The 25,019-nt window shown below is 39.4% G+C and overlaps 2 protein-coding genes across 9 annotated transcripts in view; one reads left to right on the forward strand and one right to left on the reverse strand.

The window, feature by feature from the left end:
• MPC2 (mitochondrial pyruvate carrier 2) overlaps positions 1–4,454 on the reverse strand; it is a 33,339-nt gene extending 28,885 nt beyond the window's left edge. Inside the window, exons 1-2 of one of the 2 annotated variants that reach the window (XM_081791860.1) lie at positions 4,317–4,454; positions 2,729–2,893 (exon numbers count right to left, since the gene is read on the reverse strand). In XM_081791860.1, the coding sequence (XP_081647986.1) occupies positions 2,729–2,837 (109 nt within the window). In that variant the 5' untranslated portion in view covers positions 2,838–2,893; positions 4,317–4,454. Of the gene's footprint in view, positions 1–2,728; positions 2,894–4,311 lie in introns of both variants that reach the window. The other variant, XM_078441177.2, reaches the window with a different exon arrangement.
• Positions 3,632–25,019, forward strand: part of DCAF6 (DDB1 and CUL4 associated factor 6) — a 134,590-nt gene continuing 113,202 nt past the window's right edge. For 4 of the 7 annotated variants that reach the window (XM_078441160.2, XM_078441161.2, XM_078441162.2 and 1 more), the window contains exons 1-2: positions 3,633–3,999; positions 20,030–20,091. In XM_078441160.2, coding sequence (XP_078297286.1) covers positions 3,903–3,999; positions 20,030–20,091 — 159 coding nt within the window. In that variant the 5' untranslated portion in view covers positions 3,633–3,902. Of the gene's footprint in view, positions 4,000–20,029; positions 20,092–25,019 lie in introns of all 7 variants that reach the window. The other 3 variants (XM_078441159.2, XM_078441163.2, XM_060643424.3) reach the window with 3 other exon arrangements.

Below are 25,019 nucleotides of genomic sequence, written 5' to 3' on the forward strand. Positions count from 1 at the left end.
TCTGTGCCAGTGATAAAATTAAATTTCAAAACGTTAGAATCCACAATGTATGCTATCCAACTGTTAATATCCTAGCCTTGCATATCATTGTAAAAACCTCCAGTGTGTGACGTTAGTCTAACATTTTTAGTATATGTGCTGCCGAAGCGAGCACTTTAGTCTAACATTTAAATGAGGATTCAATAACACGCTATTATGCAAAACAGCACACACAAAAAACGTGAATATTCACTCTGATAATTCTTGGAGCAGTAATCAAAGTTGCCTCAGATTTTCCTCAGTACTAACGAATCAAGAGTTCTATTTTTCATGCTTCTCCATTTCTACATTTGTGTGCCTACAACTTTTTAATCACCAATGATTTTTTTTTTAATTTTTTTTTTTAACGTTTATTTATTTTTGAGACAGAGAGAGACAGAGCATGAACAGGGGAGGGTCAGAGAGAGGGAGACACAGAATCTGAAACAGGCTCCAGGCTCTGAGCGGTCAGCACAGAGCCCGATGCGGGGCTCAAACTCACGGACCGCGAGATCGTGACCTGAGCTGAAGTCGGACGCTCAACCGACTGAGCCACCCAGGCGCCCCAAATCACCAATGATTTTGCAGTGATAGGTATTCTTTTTTTTTTTTAATATGATGTTTATTTTTGGGGGGGGGGGGGCAGGGGCAGACAGAATCCGAAGCAGGCTCCAGGCTCTGAGCTGCCAACACAGAGCCCAACACAGGGCTGGATGGAACTCATGGACTTGGAGATCATGACCTGAGCCGAAGTTGGACGCTTAGCGGACTGAGCCACCCAAGCGCCCAACAGAGGTACATATTCTTATTGCACGTATTGGTTAAAAGCTTAGATGGGAGAGAACTAACACTTGTTGAGAGTCTAAATGTAAACACTTTGCTAAACGTTTTATAGCCATTTTATCATTTAATTTGCACAACAATCCTTAAATGAGAATTATCATCTCCATTTTATAGATCAGAAAAATAAGGCTTCGGGGCTTTAAGGTCAAGGTCACAGGGCCAAGCTTTAAACCTACCTGTGTCTGGCTTCAGAGCCTATTCTCCTTCCCTCACACTGAAAAAGAGGTGACAGTAACTGAACTGATCCAAGAATATCAACATGAGATGCACAGTCTACAAATGAAAAGGTAATGTCTCCTGATTCTGAAACATGACTAAAGTATTTTAAGCGGTAATTATAAGTGTGCTAAAGCCAAGGCCCTGGAAAAGATCACTATAAAACTACCTTCCACTGTATTACATTGCTCCTCCTCTACCCTGCCCTTATCCTACAGCCCAAATACAAAGCTTAAGAGAGTCCGAGTTGACGCCATAGAATTCAGTTGACTTTAAAGCCTGGATTACTACAGGAGCATTGCTCAACCCTCCCACCCAAAAACCTTTGTCACAAAACAGCACAATTCCAAAAAAATTGAGTATTAAAAAAACTAAAAGGCAAATAAGCTAAATAAACTTCTCAAAGAATTCTCCTTTAGCTCTCCTTAAACATCAATGTTATAACGGGTATCATTACTGCAGTAAATCATATACTAACGCATAATATTTACTTCATACTTCAGTATACTAAAGTACACTAACATTATTATACTATTCATTCCATTATCCAACTGGAAATCAGAGCCAGTAATCATCTCAGACTCCAGAGACAGGCTTCCTAGTTCAAATACGAGGGGAAAAGACAACTTTCCTAATGATACCAACTGCAGAGAGAGATTTAACTATGAAGGAAAAAAGGATCACTTTTGGGTTGCACTCAATTTATGACACATTTTCTCATTTGCTAAATCTTAGGCCTGAAAGAGACGTCAGCATCTCCAGTTTTAGTTCCCAGTCAAGTATTATTACTGCCCACTTTATAGAAGAGGTAACAGAATTCTAGATCTTCAAGAGTTGGAAGGATTAGCATCTTTCAGTTTCTTAAAGAACTCTTTGCTTTCAACCGCAGGAACACTTTTTCTTCCAACAGGACAAGTGAGAGCCAACATGTGCGAGGCATTTATGAAGAATGAAACACATATGTTATCGTTAATTCTTACACTGAGCAGATTTTACAGAAATTAAAATATCTAGGATTTCGCCCAAGGTCACACCTACAGGAAGAGGCACAGCAGACTTAAATCCGGGAATGTGCACAGGAAAAAGTCTAGGGAGAGCTTGCTCAGTAATTTCACGTGTAAGGACAGACTTAAACAAACTGGACCTATGCGACGTGGTAGGACACCGACTCTGAAACCCGGGTAACGCATCTGCAGGCCTCTGCCGGCGGGAGCTGAAGGAAGTGTGACCTTTACTCCAAACCCTTCAGGGCGACAAGCCGGCTCTGCTCCGCGTGGGTCAATCTACCGCTACTCTTGGAGGGAAAGAGGAGTGAATGAGAATTTCGTGGGGGGCCCACACCGATTCGTGGCTGCGGAAATGGAGAAGGATAAAATCCAGAGGCCCGGTCCGGGTTTGGGACGCGCCTAAGGGATGGGGTGCAAGAAAGGTCGCGAAGGGCGCTGACTCGAGAATCACAGACTTAGGAAAGACGTGGATGGAGAGAAAGCAAAAAGCAAGGAGGATGGAAAAGTGAGACCGATTCTCTCGAAGGGAAGAGATTGGGGCTGTGGGTGATGCCTCCAGCGGCAGGGTGTCCGTGGCCTCTAAAGGTCTATTTTCGAGGAAGAAGGAGGGAAGGTCTCGGAGAGAGCTATTCTGGATCTATTACCTGCTGGGTGGTTGTAAATCGGCCTCAATTTCTCCGGCAGCATGAGCTCCACTTTATCGAGGACCCGGTGGTAGGTGGCCCGAAGGCCCCGGACGCCAGCGGCTGACATCTCTGCGGACGAGTGGTCGTGGGCGGCCGAGTGGGGCAGTGGCCGCGTGCTCCTCCCTGGATGACAACGAAGGGCACTCGTCACTTTCTCCTGCCACAGCTCCTCGCGTCCTCCTCTCCCCTAGCGTGCCCTTCCCGCAGCTCCGCCTGCCCCCCTGCGAACCGCCGGGTGGCCGGGGCCCAGAAAAGACCGAGGGGGCGGAGGCTTTGCGACGGCCCGCCCCGGGTCCGCCTCCTTCCCCCCTTCCCCCCCCCCCCCCCCGGCGCGGGAAGGAGGAGGAGTCATGGCAACAGGTGCCAGAAGGACTGCCTCACCAAACCAACCCAGCGCCCTGGCGGCAGCGCGCTTGCGCAAACCGAGCTGACCACTGTGATTGGTCTGCCCCACGGTGCGGGCGGGGCCCAGCGCGAACCTCTAATTTCTCCTTCCTGCCCTCGAGGCCATGTTGGAGAAGGGAAAGTGAAGCTGCACCGGCTCTAGTCCCCTTTCACTCTGATTAAGAAGGCCCGTAGTTAAAATGGGCTTTTTGGGCCTTCAGTGCCCCGACTAAAGATGACGCCGCACAATGCTCTTGCTTCGTTTGGAATGAGACTCGGGACTGAGACCCTTCACATCTCATCTTCTCTCTCAACTCCTCACTTTTCCATAAGAGTCGCAGGGTCCCGAACCCACTTTTCTAGGGTGAGGGCAGCCGTGGCGCACACGGGCCTCAGTCCCGGGGGTGGTCGTCATCTCGCGAGAAAGGCTTGGAAGGGAGGGTGTTGAGAACGAGGAGAGGGAGGAGTCGCGGCCGCCTCCGCCTCCTCCTGTTGGAGGGGGGCCGAGGGAGGGGACTGTTGCTGATCTCTGGATGTTCTGGGTAGTCTGAGGAGGAGAGTATGAGGCGAGCTCCGGCCCGGGCGCGGCCGGGCTTCGGGGGCGAGGGCGCCGCCGCCATCTAACTCGCTGCGCTCGCGAGGCCCGGCGCGCGGATGGTGCTGGTGCGGCTCGGGTGTTGATCCGCGTGTCCCCTCCCCCTCCTCCCCTCCCCCACGCGGTGGTCTCCCCTCCTACCCCGGCAGAGCCATGTCTCGGGGTGGCTCCTGCCCACACCTGTTGTGGGACGTGAGGAAAAGGTCCCTCGGGCTGGAGGACCCGTCCCGGCTGCGGAGCCGCTACCTGGGTGAGCGGGGGCCCGGGGGCGGAGGCGCTGAGGTCGCCGCCCAGAGGTGGGGGAGGGGGCCGCGCCGCCGAGGCTGTTGGAGGTGGGACAGCGCCTCGGCAGGGGCGCCCCGGAGACTCTGGGGTGCTGGGTGGACGTTGGCCGACGGACCCCTTGCCGGTGTCCTCCCACGGCCAAGTCCCCCTTTGCATGCTGCCAGCCGCCGCCCTTGTTGGGTTTTCCTCGGGGGGCTTAATGGGGGGGGGGCAGACGGCACTGGCCCGGAAAGGTGTTGGGGGTCGCTTGTGGAGTGGGACTGGGGAGAAGACTTGCCGAACCTCCCGGAGCTGCTTCGTTTCGAGCCAAAGTTGGCGCTTGTGCTCTTCCCCAGCGCTCTCCCCGCTCCGCCGAAGGACTAAGTTTTTGTTGACAGCCCCCTCCCTTCCAGTCCTCGGAGGGTTTGGGTGTCGGCGGCGACGCGGTGCCCACCTTCGGGGACTTCGCGCTCCAGACGGACTCCGCGTAAACTGTCCTGCGGCTCGGAGCCAAAACCTAAAAGTGATAGCTGAGCTCTCCCCACCCCCGCGCGCTTTCCCTGTTCCACTGTGTGCTGTTGAGTTCGTTTTGACCGCTTTAAGGAGGTGTAGGGTTTCACGTTCCTATTCCCACCCCTGTAAAACACACTTGGCATTTAACTGTTTCTTAGTTAAGCTTTCTAAAAACAACCTTCAATACTTGAGGGAACAGCATGCCGCTTTTTTTCGTTTTGGATACAGTGGTTTTGTGAGGATTCTGGGTCAAGCCGAGCTAGCTGAAAAAGTCCAGTAAGGTGGACGTATTTCTAGGAAGGGGCTTTTTTCTTCTGCAGTCTTGCAGCACGTGTTGTTCTTTTTTTTATTTGAAGATAAGACATCATCTAAAACTTTTTTTCTTTCCGGTTTTGTCACTTTTTGCCAGGCAAGTATTCGGTGATGGCATTTGGTGTTGCCTTCAAATCATTATCTTTTGGAAAATGAAATCTTACACCTAACGGTTCTGGTTTGTAAATTATTTGAGAGCACTGAGCAAGCTTTTTTTTTTTTTTTTCCTGTTCTTGTTATTTAGTGTTTCAAGTGACATCTGAGTACATTCTTGTACAGACTTAATAAAAATGAAGCAGAAATTCCTGTGATTCCCTCCCATTCCAGGTACACACACACACACACACACACACACACTCACACTCACACTCTTAGAGGTGACAGTTATCTGTTTCTTGAATATTCCTGCAGACTTTTTTCTTTGCATTTTTACAAGCGCACATGTACATATGGAAATGCTATAGTTTTGTGTGGTGTGTGTGTGTGTGTGTGTGTGTGTGTGTGTGTTTGAATCCTGCATATATGGTGTCCTCTTGTAAACATTGTTTTGCAATTTGCTTTTTCTACACTCCCTCTTGGAGATCTTTCCAGGCAGTAAAAATAGACCTATTCAGTCTTTTAAACTATTGCATAGTATTTAACTGTATGATGGTACTGTAATCCACTCAGACCTTTCCTCTGGAAATGAACCTTGGCTGTTACAAAAGCGCCGCAGTGAATATCCTTGTACTTGCTTGTTGTGCATGTGTTGTAGGATAGGTACCTAGAGTGGTGATTGTTTTAAAATTAAACATAGTAGAGAGTGTGTTTTTTAATCATTAACCTAAAAAGATGTGCAGTATTTTAATATTTATTTGTTGAAAAAGAACTTAATTTTAGCTTGATAAACTTTAACACTGCGTTCTGCGTGAATAAATTTGTTTGGTCCTGTATTAGTTGGACTGTTTAAGTACCGATCTATATAGGTTTATGTATTCATGTTTTCTTTTGGTTCAGTTAGTTCAGCTGTATCTATGACAGTCAGTTAAAATATGAATCTATACATTTCCTTTTTCCCCTTCCTCCTGTAACTCCCTAATGGGAACAGAGTTTGCATTGGGTAGAGGGGAATTGAAAAGCAAGAATCCACGGACTTAAGTAGAAATAACAAATCATAGATTTTCAGATATCAGTATGTATGTGTGTGTGTGTGTATATATATATATATATATATAGGCAGTTCCTTATCTTAAATAATATTTTAAATGTGATAATAACATATGCTTTATAAATAGCATATTCTTGAACAGCATCCTTTAAATGTGGTTTTCTAAGTATTTGAAAATGACTTGTAATTTCTTGGCCTCAGTAGACCTTCTTTACACCGTTTATGTAATTCTTCTACACCCCAGTGCTAAATCTTGGCATAGCATTCAGGAAATAGTAAAATCCTCATTAGTAGTGACTGAATTAATGAGTTTCTTAAAAATAATATTTTGAAGTACTCCTACAAAGTCTTTATAAAGCCTAAGTTAAAGAATGTAGAAGGTGGGGGTACCTGGGTTGAGGTTAGGTCTCCAACTCTTGGTTTTGGCATATGTCATTATCTTACGGTTTGTGAGCTGTGTGCTGACAGCTCGGAGCCTGCTTGGGTTCTCTCTCTCCTCTCCGCCCTCCCTCTCTCGTTTCTCTCTTTCTCTCTCTCTCTCTCTCAACTTTTTTCTTTTTGAGACTTCAAACATTTTGATTGTTTATAGTATTGTAGGTTATTTTTCCAATTTATTTCCATTATTTGTATTCTTCATAATGAATTACTGCTAAATAAATAATTCACAGATAGAATTGACAGATTTTTCTTGTAATGTTTACATTTCAAATTATTTCACCATAGTCTGTGTTTTTCCAGGCTTTGTAGGTGAGTTTAAATTTGATTAATTACTTATTTTCCTCCTACCAAAGAAAGCTGCAGTTCATAAAACATCTTTTTATATTGTGGGAATGAAGATAAATAATTTGTTATATGTTATTTAGGTGAAAAATATGTATGTTCACTTAACCCCGAAATTCACAAGATTTCATCGGGATTCAGAGGCTAGGCCAGCTATTGTCATCTTTATGGGCCTGATCTAAATGTCAGTGTAGGATTTATTTTTTTTAAAGAGTGATTTGCAAAGTCCAGAGTCAGAAACACCTGTAGATTTAAATGTTTGTTTCTCAAGATACGGTAGTGCTTTGGGGATTCAGTGATTATTGTGATAACTTATTGGTCACAAGTTTTATATATATACACACACAGTGTTATAAAGGTAAACATTGCTTATAAAAGAAGCTATCATTTCTGTACATTTCCTCTTTCTATTCATATTTCTCTCATTTTAAATGGACTTGTCCACATTTGAATTTTTACTTTCTCACCTTTCTACTTTAATTGACAAAAGAGTAAAAGAACTTTTCAAGGGAGTTGTGTGCCATAATGTATAGTATGTTTCATATAAAATGCTTAAGCTATGATTAGGCAGTGTCTTGGTCAGTTTAGGCTGCTCTGACAAAATAGCATAAACTAAGTAGCTTTATAAACAACAGAAATTTATGTCTCACAGTGTCGGAGGCTGGAAGGCTGAGAGTAGGATGCCTACATCATGATCTCAGTCTGCTAAGGAGGGCCTGCTTCCTGATTCATATGGCATTCTTTTCATTGTAACCACACTGGGCAGAAGCAGGGTCTCTTTTAGAAGAGCACTAATCCTAATCTGATCACCTCTCCAAGATCCCACCTCCTAATGCTAATCACTTTAGGGGTTAGGATTTCAACGTAGGAATTTTGAAGAGACCCAACCATTCAGACTATAGCAGGCAGCGAATGACAACTTTGTTTATTTTTAAAGGTTTATTTTTGAGAGAGAAAAAGAGAGCACAAGCAGGGGAGGGGCAGAGAGAGAGGGGGACAGAGGATCGGAAGCAGGCTCCATGCTGACGGCAGCAGGCCTGATGTGGGGCTCGAACTCAGGAACTTCAAGATCATGACCTGAGCCAAAGTCAGACACTCAGCCAACTGAGCCACCCTGGTACCTTCCTATGACAACTTTATAGTGGAGTTTGAAATTTCTATTTGTAAGGGGATTCGGAAATCTGTGTTTTTGGAGTATCATTGGAGTCATATATATTGAAATGGATAATTTTTGCATTTAGATTCTTCTTTAGCATATTCTGAATACATCTGCGTTACCCAGTTCTTCATAATGTGTTGCCAAGTTACAATATGTTATATGAGTCAATAAATTCTGACTTTTGCTTCCTTGTTAGCTACTGGGGAGAAGTTAGTGGAATCTTCGTATTTTGTCTCTTTAGTTTTGAAACCTCAATGCAAATTGAAAGATGTCTGATTTTAGTGGTGAAAAATGACTGTCAAATATGACAAATACATGTAATAGAATATGCTGATGATTCCTGAAGATAAGACCACCAAAGACATATCAATCATAGCAGCTGCAGACAGATTTGAATGGCTCTGCTGTGGATTTCATTCTTCCTGGGTATAGGATGAGAATGCTTAGAAGGGATAGGAGCTGCTGGTAGCTCAGAGTTTGTATTGTAGGCATGTTCTAGGTCAGTGTTTCTAAAATGTTTGACCATGATCCACGGTAAAAATACATTTACATGGCAACTTGTGGTATACACATGCAACTAAAATAAAAGATTCTCCAAGTGGTGGTTAGCCTTACTATTTTCTGTTCTGCATCATGCTAGAAATTGTGGTGTTGATGTGGTAGAATATTTACTGATACATCTTGGCTTGAGGTTTGCAAAACTTTACTAAATGGTTTATATTTTTAATAATTGTAATTGAGTGTCATTGATGTCAAGGTTAGGGTGGGTGGGTTTCAAGTACTTGCAGCAGATTAAAAAAATTTTTTTAAACACTGCTCATGGCTAATAAAGAATATATAAATAATGAAACCTTGTTTACTCCTTGGGAAAAATAACTAGAGTAGGACCCTTTTAAATCCTTATTTCTTGGGTAGTAACCTGCAATAGGATTGCTGAGTTGTGTAAGTGTATTTAACTTTACAAGAAATTGCCAGACTGCTTTCCAAAATAGTTGTACCATGCTGCATTCCCACAGCACTTGGCATTGGGAGTCTTCCTAATTTTAGCCTCTCTAGGTATGTAGGTATAATGGTATCGTTATCATTTTAATTTGCATTTGATTTATTCCTAATGATTAATGATGTTGAGTATCTTTTCATGGCTTATTTGCCATCTGTATACTTTGGTTAAATGTTCAGATTTACCTTCTTACTATTGTAAGAATTCTCTGTATAGTCTTGATACAAGTTCTTAATCAGATATGTGTTTTGCAAATATTTTTCTCCCAGTTTGTCTTCTCTTTTCTTTTTCCTAACAGGGTCTTTTATACTTCATGCTTCTGTGTCCTATTTAAGAATCTTTACCTAATCCAACATCACAAAGATTTATACATTTTTTTCCTAGAAGTTTTCTCTTTTTAATTCTTATATTTAGGGCTGTGAACAATTTTGAGTTCGTTTTTATCTGCGCTGTGAGGTAAGGGTCCACTTTCATTTCTTTGTATGAATGTGCAGTTGTTCTGGCATCTGTGAAAAGACAGTCTTTCCCATTTGTTGAGAATTAGTTGTCCATATATGTAAATTCATTTCTCTGTGATGTTCCATCGATCTAGCTGTCTTTCTTTATAGCAGTACATCGTGTCTTTATAGTGAATATTGAAATCAGCCAGGGCAATATTTTGAACTTAGTTCTTTTCATACAAAATTATTTTGGCTATTTTGGGTTCTCTTCATGCTCATATAATTTTTTTTTTTTTTTTTTTTTAAGTAAACTCTACCCCCCATTGTGGAGCTTGAACTTATGACCCTGAGATCAAGAGTCCCATGCTCTACAGATTAAGCTTCAGGTGCTTAATCAGGTGCTTCTCATTCCCATATAAATTTTAGAATCAGTTTGTCAGTTTCTACAAAAACTATTGGGGTTTTGCCTGGTATCATATTGAATCTATATGTTATTTCAGAGAGAACTGTAGTCTTTACAATATTGAATGTTCAATCCATGATAGTCCTTTTTGTCTCCAATTATTTAGGTTTTCTTTCATTTCTTTAATGTTTTCTATTTTTCAGTGCACAATTTTACACATATTTTTGTTATATTTATCCCTGTAACATAATGTTTTAAATACTATTTTAAATGGTATTAATTTTTAATTTCAGTATCCAGTCGTTCATCATGGACATATTGAAATGCAGTTGATTTTTTTTTATTGGCCTTGCATCCTGCCGACTTTACTAGACCTACTCATTCCTCCCCCTCTTCTTCTTCTTCTTCTTCTTTTTTATTAAATTAAACTCCACCCTTAACTTGGGGCTTGAATTTACAACCCCAACCCAAATCAGGATTCATGTGCTCTAGCAACTGAGCCAGCCAAGTGCCCCAATTACTTCCTATAATTTTTTTTTTCCAAATCTGTAGGATTTTTACATAGAGGATTATGTCTCTGCATATTAAAACAGTTTTATTTCTTCCTTTTTCACCTGTATTCCTTTTTTCTTCTTTTTTTCCTTTTTCTTACTTAATTGCACTGGCCAGGATTGCAATAGAATCTGAATGGAAGTACTGAGAGTAGACATCCTTGCCTCATTCCTCATCTTGGAAAACATTTCAGATTTTCACTATTAATATCTTACTGACCATATGTTTTTTGTAGACACTCTTTGAAGAAATGTCCTTCTCTTCTTAGGTTGCTGAGAATGTTTGTCATGACTAGCTGTTGAATTTTGTCAAGGTTTTTTTCCTATATCTCTTAAGTTGATTATATGATTTCTCTTTCATTGATTCTGTTAATTTGGTATATTAGCATATTAAATGATTTTTTTAATGTTGAACTAATATTCAATTCCTGGGCTAATCCTACTTGGTTATTATAAATTATCCTTTATATGTTGCTGGCTTGAGTTTTGGTAGGAATTTTGTGTCTATGCTCATAAAATTTAGCTTATAGTTTTCTTATAAGTTACAAGCTTATAATTATAGCTTATAGTTATATTTTTGCTTGTTTTGGTATCAGGATAATGTTGGCTCATAAATGAGTTGAATGTATTCTCTTTTTCTAAAGAGGTTATATAGAATTGAAATTACCTTTTTCTTGAACATTTGATAGATTTCATTGTTGAAGACCTCAGGGCTTGGAGTTCTCTCTGTGGGAAGGTGTTTTTTTCTTTTTTTTTTTAACTTGGTACTTTCCTTAACTTTTTATTTTGAGGTAGTTGTAGGTTCATATACAATTGTTAGAAATAATTTGGGGAGATCTCATATACCCTTCAACCAATACTGCCAATGAATGGTAACATCTTATATACAACTATATGATAATATCACAACTAGGAAATTGACATAGATAGATAAAGCCATGAACCTTATTCAGATTTCCCCAATTATATGTGTACTTATTTGTGTGTGTGTATGTATTCTGTGCATTTTGAACGTTAATTTTAATTAATTTTAATAGATTAACATGGTCACCACCACAATTAAGATAGGGAATAATTCCATGACAACGATCCTTTGTGATATCCTTTTATAGTCACTGCTGTATCCCTTTCTCCCTACTGCTAACCTCTGGCAACTAGTAATCTGCTTTTCATCTCTATAATTTTGTTAATTCAAAAATTGTTATTTGTATTAAATTGTTATTTATATTATATAAATAACATGTATGTTAACATAAAAAACAGCATGTAATCTTTCGAGACTGGCTTTTTTCACTCAGTGTATTTCCCTTAACATTCATCTAAATTGTTGTATTAATAGTTTATTTGTTTTTACTGTTTATTAGTATTTCATGATATGGTTATATGGTTATTTAACCATTCACCTGTTGAAGATATTTGGATTGTTTCCATTTTTGACTGTTAAGTATAAAACTGTTATGAACATGCAGTTTCATATAAATGTAAGTTTTCATCTTTTGGGGATAAATGTCTAAGAATTGCAATTACTGGATTGTATGGTAAGCACATTGTTCAATTTTGTAAGCAACTGCTATACTCTTTCAGGTATTACTATACTATTTTACATTCCCATCAGCTCTGCATCATCACCAGCAGGAGTGTTATCACTATTTTTATTTCTAATTATATAGTGATAACTCATGGTTTTAATTTACATTTCTCTAATGGCTAATTTTGAGCATCTTTTTACGTACTTCATTTGCCATCTTCATATTTTCAGTGAAATGTCCCTTTATGTTTTTTTGCTCATTTTTTGTTTGGTTTATTAATTGTTTTTTACTGTTGAGTTTTGGGACTAATTTATATAATTTAGGTACTAGTCTTTTGTCAGGTGTGCAGTTTGCATATATTTTCTCCCAGTCTATAGCTTGTTTTTTCATTCTTTTTGTAGGGTCTTCTGCAGAATAAAGGTTTTTAACTTCAGTGAGGTCCAATTTATCAATTTTTCCTTGTATGGATTATGCTTTTGGTATCCTGTCTGAGAACTCTTAACCTATCCCTAGGTCCTAAAGATTGTCTCCTAGGTTTTTTTCCTAAAGTTGTATTTGTCTGGGGTCCATTTTGTGTTAAGTTTTGTATGATGTGTGTGGTTTAGCGTGAAGTTCATTTTTGTGTCTATGGATGTTGTCTTGATCTAGCACCATTTGTTGAAAAGGCTGTATTTCCCCATTCAGTTACTTTTGCGCCTTTATTTTAGAAATCAGTTGGGCATTTTATGTGGACCTGATTCTGTGTTCTTTGTTCTCTATCACTGATCTGTGTGTGTGTTCTTCTGTAAATAATACCACACTGTCTTGCTTATTGTAGCTATATAGTAAGTTTTAACATCAAATTGAGTGACCTTTTCCCCCCTTAGTTTGTCTTTTTCAAAATTGTTTTGGCTATTCTATATCTTGTGCCTTTCCATATGAATCGTAGGACAAGCTTGTCCATACCCCCAAATTACTGAGATTTTGATAGGAATTGCATTAGATTTATATACCAATTAGGGAAGAACTGACGTCTTTCACTGTGTTGATTCTTTTGATCCATAAACGTGGTATACTCTATTTGTTTAAGTTGTTGGTGTCTTTCATCAGCGTTTTGTAATGATCAGGATACATTATATTTATTTTTTATATTTATGTCTAAATATTTAATTTTCTTTGGAGCAATTACAAATGGTTTTGTGTTTTAAGTTCAACTTTCACACGTTCATTGTTAATATATAAAAATGCAACTTTGTGTATCTGCTGATCTTGTATCCTGTGACCTTGCTGAACTCACTTATAGTTCTAGGGATTTTTGGGGGGTATAATCTTGGGGACTTTTTACATGCAAAATCATGTCATCTTCCAATTGGATCTGTTTTATTTCTTCCTTTCCAATATGTATGTCTTTTTTTTCTTTTTTCTTGCAATATCACATTGGCTAAAACTTCCAGTACAGGCATATCTTGTTTTATTGTGCTTCATTTTACTGCACTTTGTGGATACTGTGTTTTTTACAGATTGAAAGTTTGTGGCAACTCTGCATGGAGCACCTGTTTTCCAATAGCATTTGCTCACTTTGTGTCTCTGTGTCACATTTTGTGGCACAGAATCTGTAAGAATTTGTAATTCTTACAATATTTCCAACTTTTCATTATTATCATTGTTACATTGATCTGTGATCAGTAATCTTTGATGTTAATATTGTCATTGTTTTGGGGCCCCACAAACCGTGCCCATATAAGACAGTGGACTTAATCGATAAGTGTTGTGTGTGTTCTGACTGTTCCAGTGACCAACTGTTCCCTGTGTCTCCCTCTTTTTGGGTCTCCCTACTCCCTGAGAACAACAGTATTGAAATCAGGCCAATTAATAACTCTACCATGTTCCTTTCAAGTGAAAGAAAGAGTCGTGTATCTACTTTTTTTTTTAATGTTTATTTTTGAGAGAGAGAGAGACACAGAGTGTGAGTGGGGGAGGGGCAGAGAGAGAGAGAGACACAGAATCCAAAGCAGGCTCCAGGCTCTGAGCTGTCAGCACAGAGCCCGATGTGAGGCTGGAACCCAGGAACTGTGAGATCATGACCTGAGTCGAAGTTGGCACTTAACCAACTAAGCCACCCAGGAGCGCCTGCATATCTCACTTTAAATGAAAAGCTAGAGGGGCGCCTGGGTGGCTCATTCGGTTAAGTGTCCGACTTCGACTCAGGTCACGATCTCACGGTCCGTGATTTCGAGCCCCGCATGGGGCTCTGGGCTGATGGCTTGGAGCCTGGAGCCTGCATCCGATTCTGTGTCTCCCTCTCTCTCTCTGCCCCTCCCCCTGCCCCTCCCCCGTTCATGCTCTGTCTCTCTGTCTCAAAAATAAATAAACGTTAAAAAAAATTAAAAAAAAATAAATTAAAAGCTAGAAATGATTACGCTTAGTAAGGAAGACATGTTGAAAACTGAGATAGGGGGCGCCTGGGTGGCTCAGTCGGTTAAGCGGCCGACTTCGGCTCAGGTCATGATCTCACGGTCCGTGAGTTCGAGCCCCACGTCGGGCTCTGTGCTGACAGCTCGGAGCCTGGAGCCTGTTTCGGACTCTGTGTCTCCCTCTCTCTGACCCTCCCCTGTTCATGCTCTGTCTCTCTCTGTCTCAAAAATAAATAAAAGTTAAAAAAAAAAATAAAAAAAAAATGAAAACTGAGATAGGCTGAAAAGTGGCCTTTTTGTGCCAAACAGTAGCTAAGTTGTGAATGCAAAAGAAAATTTCTTGGAGGAAATTAAAAGTGATATTCCAGTGAACACGTGATCGATAAGAAAGTGAAACAGCCTTATTGTTGATATGGGGAAAGTTTTAGTGATCTGCACAGAAGATGAAACAGTCGCAACTTTCCCTTAAGCCAAATCCTAATTCAGAGCAAGACCCTAACATTCTTCAACTGCATAAAGGCTGAGGGAGGTAAGAAACCTGAAAAAGAAAAGTTTGAAGCTAGCAGAGTTTTTGTTCATGAGGTTTAAGGGAAAGAGGCCATCTCCATAGCATATAAGTGCAAAGTGATGTGGCAAGTGCTGATGTAGAAACTGCAGCATGTTATCCAGAAGTTCTAGCACGATGGTGGCTATAGTAAATAACAGACTCTCAGTGTAGACAAAACAGCCTTCTATTGAATAGTTTTCTTTAAGAAGATGCCATCCAGGACTTTCATATTTAAAGAGGAGAAGTCAGTACCTGGCTGTAAGGCTTCAAAGGACAGGGTGACTATCTTGTTAGGGGCTATTACAGCTGGTGACTTTAAGTTGAAGCCAGTGCTCATTTACCATTTTGAAAATCTTAGGCCCCTAAAGATTGTGTTAAGTCTACTCTATCTGTGCTTTATCTACTTTATCTGTGCTTCAGCCTGAATGATAGCATTCTGTTTACAATATGGTTACTGAATGTTTTAAGCCCATTGTTGAGACCTATTGCTCAGAAAAAAAAAGATAACCTTTCAAAATATTTCTGCTCATTGACAATGTACCTGGTCATTTAAGAGTTCTGATGAGTGTTTCATGCCTGCTAACACAACATCCATTTTAAGCCCTTAGATCCAGGAGTCATTTTGACTTTCATGTCTTACTATTTAAGAATTGCATTTTGTAAGGCCATAGCTGCTATAGATTGTGATTCCTCTGTTGGATCTGGGCAAAGTAAATTGAAAATCTTCTGGAATGGATTCCCTATTTTAGATGCCATTAAGAATTTTTGAAAAAATTAAGAATTTTTGATTTATGGGAAGGGATCAAAATATCAGCATGAACAGGAGTTTGGCACAAGTTGATTCTAATCCTTATGGATGACTTGGAGGGGTTAAACACTTCAGTGGAGGAAGTAATTGCAGATGTGGTGGAAATAGCAAGAGAACTAGAATAAGTGGAGCCTGAAGATAGGATGAATTGTTGCAATCACAGGATTCGAGTGGATGAAGAGTTGCTTCTTATGGGTGAGCAAAGAAAGTGTTTCTTGAGATGGAATCTGCCGGTGAAGGTGCTGTGGAGATTGTTGAAATGACAGCCAAGTATTTAGAATATTATTACAGAAACTTACATAAACTTATTATTACATACACTCCTAGGCCTAGTTGCTGCTCATTCCAAGAAGGTGAGCTAGCAGATACACAACAACACGTATAAGCAGCATGAGCTTTGCTCCAACCTTCTGAGTGCAAAGTCACTATGGCTGTAATTGTACTTCATTCATCAGTCTTGTGCAAAAATGGCTGGTGATTCATCCTAAGGCGAGATCTACAGGGAAGGGATTCTGGGAAGGTAGTTCAGTGTGACTTGACACATTTCAGTGCCACCACACTTCCTATTGATTATTTATCAGATGGGAGGGGGTTTCCTGCCCTTCCCTGAAGGATAGGCAGTGTCTGCTTTTATCCTTTTCTCAGGACGGTTGCCCTTTGCCTGAAATGATGGTGAGGGTTTCCTGCCTCTCTCACCGGTAGTAGACATTTACTGAGGCCATTTTTAGCTTGGGTTTCTGCAGTGGCTTACGGCTTTTGTTTCCCCTGAGAGAATGGCCTGAAACGTGAGTGGGGTTTCATGCCTGTGTCCTGCCAGAGAGGGACTCTTTCTGGTCTCCTGCCCTGTTTCCAGTGTTTCTTGCAAGTTCTTGGTGGAAGCTAACAGAAAAGAGCCGGTGACCGAATGAAGACTTTGCCTGTGTCTAGGATCTCAGAGATTCAACCATCTTGTTAGCCCACAGTTGGCCTTAAAGCGTTTGTTTGCATCGCACAGTGTTCTCCTTCTGCACTTTGATGGCAGCTGCCTCTTTGTCCTGTGCTCTGTCCAAGATGAAACCCTTCTGTGTTCTGTCTCACCTCAAAGGAGTTTTGTCACCCTTTGATTTTCAGTTCTCCTGGTTATCTGGTAAGATGCCGTGGGAACCAAAGAAGAAGATTATTTCAAGAAGATGGCGTCAGCTGTGACAGATAATACTATGAGGTCATGAAAAATGTGTCTTAAAAGGGCCCACTGGATTTACTGATGACCTATGATTTCTAAGAACAAAACCAATGGAGAGGAGGGGGCAAGGGACAGTGCGGGGGAAAGAAGAGCTGACAGTGAGCTAGGGAAGGCGGCATGTGGAGATGACCAGAAAGTTTGGCTTTAAAGGCAAAGTAGTTCAAAGGGACAATAGAATGAAGTAAAGTGAAAAATTTTGTTAAAATGCTTTTCCATCTCTGCTGTTCAGTATCACCAGCCTTACTGTTTTTCTTTAATCAGCTGAACCTACCTCAACTCCTAAATGAGGTCATTTTTAAAAAATGATTTTCTCTCTTTCCAGGCAGTATCAACTTGGACCAATCCCACATGTGTATAGGGAGAGAACTCATTTTAAGTGTAGAGCATATCAGCAGGTCCACAAGTTTTGAGAATGCTAATTAATTTGCTCCTGACAATAAACGTGTACCCATCAAATGTAAAACTTCCACGAATGTAACGTAAACTAAGGCTCTGAGAAGTTAGGTTTTGCCCAGCTTATTCATAGTATGTTCCAAGTAGGTATTTAAACCTGGTCTAACACTTATCTCAAGCATCTCACGGTCTACTAAGGGAGATAGGTATGTGAATAAGTAAGTTGCAAAGCTGTTTAATACGTTATATAACCATTCAAAATGAGCAGTAGCTCTTATAAAAAGAGCAGTAGCTGTATATTTATTGTCATTGGAAGATGTTCACCCAACAGAAGACATATTCTAGAACAGAGCGAGTATCATGATCCTATTTGCTTATTCACTGATTGAGCAGATGTATATTAAATGCCTATTTTGTCCTCCGCACTGTTCTGGGCACTTAGGGTACCCGGGTGATCAAGAGTGTTGCTCTTTTTATTGAGCTTATGGTCTGTTAATAAAGAATAGAATGTCAAAGCAGTGATGGAATTATGAGAGGCAGCATGGGTTGCAAGAAAGACATGAGTAGGAAGCCACAGCAGTAGGTAAATTCATCCGTAACAAGTGTGTAATTGTTGGGAGGCAATTCTCCATGCGTCTTGCATTTCTGCACATTTGTGAGCAGAGGCACTGGCTGCTTTGTTCTGGACTATCTTTTCAATAATGTATATACAAGGAACAGCTTTGGAAGTTATAATATCTCTCTCTGGAGCAGAGGGCAGATTTATTTATTGTCCAGTATAATACAGATACTGTCACTCTTTGGGAAAAAGGTCAGACAAGTTTGCTTGATCTTTTGTAAGATTTGGGTTTCCTCAGTTCAGGGTTCTCCAGCTCTGATTCAAACCCCCAGCATATCCAGTACTTACCTAGGCTGCTCCGCATTGCCCTGTGGGAATTGAGGGACAAGGAGCCTATGTGAACTTGAAGCTTGCATTGATTAAGGAGAAAAATCCTTTGCTTCTGACTTAGGAGTTTTGTGTCTTCTGCCAGCACTCATGAGATGGTGGCAGGTAGTTGTTAGCTTGCAGGTAGTCTAGACTTCATAGTTCTTGACGACAGGTATGAGTTTATTTTTATTTTAATTTGGGGGGGCTCCGCTTTTTCACCTTACGATTCGTATTTTAGGGCATCTGTCAGCTCCTATTTTTTGGTAGTACATTTAATTAGTAAAGGGTAGAGGAGGTTTATGTTAGTTGTTTCTGGAAGCACATTTAATGAGATATATGGACAATACAGTCATTTTGATCTCCAAAGTTACATACAGAAATCATTTGGGAGCTATTTAACTGTCAAGTCTCAGTGCATGTTTTTATGTGCAGGTTTCGTACGTAAGAGTTCTTGCTCGGAGAACTCACCTTGTCTTCTGTTCTCTCATGTCCCACCACCATTTTCTCTAGGCAGAGATGGCTAGAGCTGTGTTTTCAAACCTACATTTTAAAAATTTTCAAGAAAAATTTGTGGTTTTTCTTCCTTCTCCTCTCTTCTCCTCCTCCTCCCCCTCCTCCTTGTATTTTAATGAATTTTAATTGTTGTCATGTTGATAATATGATCTTAACTCTTAATTATAACTCAGTAGGATTGCCAAGCCTGCTGTTGGCTGAAGGGCGGAAATTTTTTTTTAATGTTATCTATTTAGTACAGTTAGCGTCTTTTTAAAACTGAAAATCAGATTGAAAAGTTAATTATATAAAGTACAACCAATTCATGAAAATACTGAATTTCTGTAGGTTGTCTTATTCCAATGTTTAGAACCATAGAACATTCCCCCCACATAAAAAAAGAAAAAAAGAAAAATTCTTTAACCCACATGTTCATCCTTTACCTAGCCATCTTACCAGTCATAAGCAAGCACAAAGAAAGAAAATAGTTCATTCTCAAGAAGATCTTGATATTTACATCGAATGGCAAGAAAGTGTAGAGAAATCTGTCCCTGGTGACAGTGTACAGAGAGCATAGTCAAATTTAATTTTATTTGAGATCTCATCAGCCTGATTTGCTTAGCTAATTATCGTTCTTTGTCATATATTCAGCTTCTTTTCATTACAGCTTCTGAATAAACATGAAGCTTTTTGGTCTTTCTTTGATAAAGATGATTCATTTTTTAAAGGGAAACATTTCTCATTTTCAAAGGGATTTCTATTTTTGCAGTATTATAATTCTGCTATTGATGGACATTTAGGCTGATTTTATTTTATTTTTTTGCTGGTACATTTCATCGTAAAATGAACTTTAAAATATTTTAACGTTTCTGAAATTGAGATGTGTTTGAAAGTAGGTAGTATCTAACAAAACACTGTTTGCCCACCTATTTAAGGTTCAAAACCCTACCCCCCACCTCTAGTCCTATCCTCTTTCTCTATTTTTCCATTTGACACTTTCATCAGGTGACATGTTGTTGATTGTCTTTCAATAAGCTCATTAGAGTGCAGAGTTCTTTTTCTGTTTTATTTCACCACTGTACTCCTGGCTCCTAGAACACCACCTGGAATGGAATGAGTACTCAATATATTGGTTGAATATATATGTGAATGATTACTGTGGTCCAGCCACTGTGCTAAGCCCTTTCTATCTTTGAACCGTTTTATCCTTGCAATAACAGCATCAGGTGGGCAGGAACTACTTAATGAGGGAATGAGGGCTGAGGCGGTATCACTCAGCTTCTAAGTGGGAGTTGCAGTTAGAGCTGCCTCATGCGGGATCCTGGGCTCTTAACTTCTTTGTTATACTTTCTTCATCAAGAATGACTTATAACTTATTTAGTTTGTTTTTTTTTAACAGGAAGAAGAGAATTTATCCAAAGATTGAAACTTGAAGCAACCCTGAATGTGCATGATGGCTGTGTAAGTAAGAATTAATTCTCCACTATGAAGGACCTTAATACCAAGTGCTCGATATTTGATGAAATGCCCCATCCTCTTTGAAGAGATTATGAATAACTGTAATAAAAAATGGGAGAATGAAGTTTGACGTTAAAACATAAAGTTTATTTTGATTTTAGAAAAGTATGCGGGAGATTTTTAAGAGTACAGATGAGTTTTCTAATATTATCAAAAGGCTTCCCTCTCACTCAACGGTACTGCTTTTGTGAAGGTCACTAACGATTACCAGTGGTTACTTCTCAGGAAATTTAGACATTAATTGAACACATGTTCTTTTTTGAAATATTTTTTCTCTTGGTTTCTGCTAACACCACACTCTCTTGGTTCTCTCTGTATCTCATTGACTGACTGCGTCTTCTCTGTCCTCTAGCTGACTCCTCCGCTTCTTGACCTTCAGTTGTTGGATGTACTGGGACTTTGTCCTGGCTCCTCCCACCCTCTTTTCTCTTCACTTTTCTGAGACATGTTATCCGGTCCCACGGCTAAAAAACCATGACTTCCAGCTCTCTGTTTCTTCCCCAAACTCCAGATTCACGTATCCAGCTCTCTACTGGTTGAATGTCTAATGGCCATGCCAGATTTAACAGGGCCAGAACAGAATCCTTTTCCTTTTAATTTCTGTTCTGAAAATTTCAGGCAATGCTTTTCATATACTCATCAGGTGGATTTAGCAGTTATCAAGATTGGGACATGTTTGGGGCGCCTGGGTGGCTCAGTCGGTTAAGCGTCCGACTTTGGCTCAGGTCGTTATCTTAACAATTTGTGGGTTCGAGCCCCGCATCGGGCTCTGTGCTGACAGCTCAGAGCCTGGAGTCTGCTTCAGATTCTGTGTCTCCCTTTCTCTTTGCTCCTCCCATGCTCGCTCGCTCGCTCTCTCCCTCAAAAATAAACATTAAAGGGGCGCCTGGGTGGCGCAGTCGGTTAAGCATCCGACTTCAGCCAGGTCACGATCTCGCGGTCCGTGAGTTCGAGCCCCGCGTCAGGCTCTGGGCTGATGGCTCGGAGCCTGGAGCCTGTTTCCGATTCTGTGTCTCCCTCTCTCTCTGCCCCTCCCTCGTTCATGCTCTGTCTCTCTCTGTCCCAAAAATAAAATAAAAAAACGTTGAAAAAAAAAAAAAAAAAACATTAAAAAAAAATTTTTTTTAAATATTGGGACATATTTTCCATTTCATTTTTCTCAGAATATCATAATACCCTAGATATTATGTCATTTCACTCCTGTGTGTAGCCAAAAAGCAATGGACATTTTCTTATGTAACCAAAATGCTATTATGTAATTTAACAAGATTGACAGTATATTTTTGGTATCATCTGATAATACAGTCCATAATTAAATTTCTCTTATTATTTAAAATGTCTTTTTATAGTTATTTGTTCAAAAGAGGTTCCAGGCAAAGTTTATTCCTTGATTGCCATGCCTCTTCTTTTTTCTAGTTTTTATTTAAATTCTAGTTAGTTAACATACAGTGTAATATTAGTTTCAGGAGTAGCATTTAGTGATTCATTACTTACATACAACACCCAGTGCTCATCATAAGTGCCCTGCCTCTCAAATCACTATTAAAGTAGAGCAGGCTTCCCCTTCTTTGTTCCTGCCATTGACTTGTTACAGAGTGTAAGTCAGTTTTCCTATAGACTGTCACACATTCCAGATACTAGTTTGGTTTCTTGTGGTATCATTTAACTTGTTTTTATATACCCTGTATTTCCAGTGCGCTATTATGGAATTATAATTATGCTATAAATACAGTTCAGGTATATGTATTTATTTTAAAGCTAAAAACCATTTTTAGAGGGAGCGGGTCAAAATAATATATGTGCATGGTTCAAATGGATCATAACAAAAAGTAACAGATGTGTCTCACTCTCCCTTATTCCTATCCTTTTTTCCAAAAACAACCTCTTTGAATCATTTTTCATTTCAGATCTTCTGATGATTTCTTTTGTATCTCCATATAATACTCTTACATTGATCTTTTTTGAATTGGCAACTTCAAACATCATCTACTGAGTTCCTGCCATGATAGAGAATTTAACTCATTTATAGAACTCTCTCACTTTCTAAGATGTAGGCTTCTCAGAATTTTTATATTACCGTTCTTAGTCTCTACACTAAACAACATACATAAACATCCTTTTGTTTTTCTGTCATTTATAGACAGTATCTCTTGAATTTCCATTCTGTAAGGTAGAGACTTTTAATTCTTTCATTCTTCCCTCCACCTTTTTTGTTTAAGATTTTATTTTTAAGTAATCTCTATACCCAGCATGGGGCTTAAACTCACAACCCCGAGATCAAGAGTTGCATGCTCTATGGACTGAGCCAGCCAGGCACCCCTTCTCTCCACCTTTTTATCTCTGTTTCACACCTCTGTCAGCTTGTATGCTTTTATATTGTCATATTGGTTGTATGTACCCTTTATTCTGTAGTCCTGGTTATCTTTTATTATTTGTCTATGTATTCTTAAAGTCAAAATGCAGTAAACAGTGTTATAAGTCTTATATGTATATGTACTTTTCTGAGTTTCTGTTATATCCTTCAAAATAAGGAGAGGGTAGAAAGAAAATTTATAAAGAAAATTATGTGATGTATCATCTGTTCATAATACGCAACTGCTCAAAACTCTCCAGTCGATTTCCAGCGTACTTCTAGTGAACGCCAAGGCCTTGTTGCTTCCAGGCCCTGTGATTTGGCGCAAGCGGCTCTCTCCAGTTTCATCCTGTACTGTGGTCTCTGTTACGCATATTTGTTCTAGTCACACTCATCTCTTTGCTGTTCCTCGAGTACACCAAGTCCGCCTCTGCCTTGTATGTTTTATGCCTTCTCCTCAGAACTCTTACTCCATATAACTGTAAAGCTTACCTCCACATTTCATTTAGCTCTACGTATTACCAGGACTTGATATTTCCTGTCTGTGTTTGATAATAGCCATTCTGGTATGCATGAGCTGATCTCTCACTACTGTTTTAATTTGCATTTCCCTCATGATTAGTGATGTTGAGTAGCCTTTCATATATTTTTTTGGCCATTTGTGTATCTTTGGAAAATGTCTATTTAGATTCTTTGCCCTTAAAAATCAGATTATTTGGGGTTTTTTGTTATTGTTAACTGATTATATGAGCTCCTTATATATTTTAGATATTAGCCCCTTGTCAAATTATGGTTTGCATATATTTTCTCCAATTCTTTAGGGTTCCTGTTCATTTTGTTGATTTCTGTTGCTGTGCAGAAGCTTCTGAATTTGATTTAGTCCCACTCGTTGATTTTTGCTTTTGTTGCTTGTGCTTTTGGTGTCATATCTAAAAAAATGACTACCCAGGTCCAGGAGTTTTTCACTGTTTTTCTTCAGGTCTTATGTTTATAAGTCTTATCCATTTCTTTCTTTCTTTCTTTTTTTTTTTTTTTGCTTTTATTTATTTCTTTATTTTTGTCTTTTTTTTTTTTTTTTGTCTTATCCATTTCAAGTTAAATTTTTTTATTTTGTATGTGAACATCCAGTTTTCCCAAAACCATTTATTGAAAAGACTGTCCTTTCTCCATTCAATATTCTTGGATCCTTTGTTGTAAATTAATTGACCACATATGTATGGGTTTTTTGGGCTCTGTATCTGTTGCATTGGTCTGTGTGTCTGTTTTTGTGTCAATACCATATTATTTTGATTACTGTAACTTGGTAATATAGTTTAAGTCAGAAGTGTGATGCCTCCAGCTTTGTTTTTCTTTCTCTGTGGTTCCATACAAACTTTAGGTTTGTTTTTTCTCTTTGTGTGAAAAATGCCATTGGAATTTTAATAGAGATTGCCTTGAGTCTATAGATGGCTTTGGGTAGTATGGACATTTTGATAAAAAAAAAATAAGACTTCCAGTACATGAACTCAGCGTATCTATTTATTTGTGTCTTCTTCATTGTCTTTCATCAATATTGTGTAGATCTCAGTGTACGGATATTTTACCTCTTTGGTTAAATTTATTCCTAAGTATTTTATTGTTTTAGATGCTATTGTAACTTGGCATTAAATAGTTGATTGTTAGTATGTAGATATGTGAGTGATAATTTGTTTGTTGATTCTATATCTTGAAACTACTAAATTCATTTATTAGTGCTAACAGTTTGTTGGTGGAATCTTCAGGGTTTACTGTGTATAAAGATCATGTCATCTGCCAGCAGACACCATTTTACTTCATCATTTTCAATTTGGATGCCTTTTATTCTTTTGCCTAATTGTTCTGGCCACGACTCCAGTACTATGTTAAATAACAGTGATGAGAGTAGTTACCCTTCTCTTGTTCCTAATCTCAGAGGAAAAGCTTTCAGCTGTTCACCATTGAGTATGATGTTAACTGTGGGCTTGTCATATACAGCCTTTAAATTGGTGAGATAATATTCCTTCTATATTTAGTTTGTTGAGAATTTTTATCGTGAAAGATGTTGACTTTTGTCAGATGTTTTTTCTATATATATTGAGGTGATCATATGATTTTTATCATTCATTATATTAATGTGGTATATCACATTTATTGATTTGTGTATACTGAGCCATCCTTGTATCTCAGGGCTACATCCCACTTAGTCATGCTGTATGATCCTTTTAATGTGCTGCTGAATTTGATTTGCTAGTATTTTGTTGAGAATATTTATATGTACATTCATCAGGAATATTGGCATGTAGTTTCCTTCTGTTGTAATACCTTACCTGGCTTTGGTGTTAGGGTAATGCTTGCCTCAGAAAATGAATTTGGGCATGTACCCTCCTCTTCAGTTTTTTGGAAGAGTTTGAGAAGGATTGGTGTTTATTCTTTAAATGTTTGGTAAATATTTAAAGCCCCTGAGGCCATTTGATCCTGGGCTTCTCTCTCTCTCTCGCTCTCTCTCTCTCTAATATTTATT

The sequence above is a fragment of the Panthera onca genome, chromosome F1 (genome assembly GCF_046562875.1).
Source record: "Panthera onca isolate mPanOnc1 chromosome F1, mPanOnc1 haplotype 2, whole genome shotgun sequence".
Lineage (NCBI taxonomy): Eukaryota > Metazoa > Chordata > Mammalia > Carnivora > Felidae > Panthera > Panthera onca.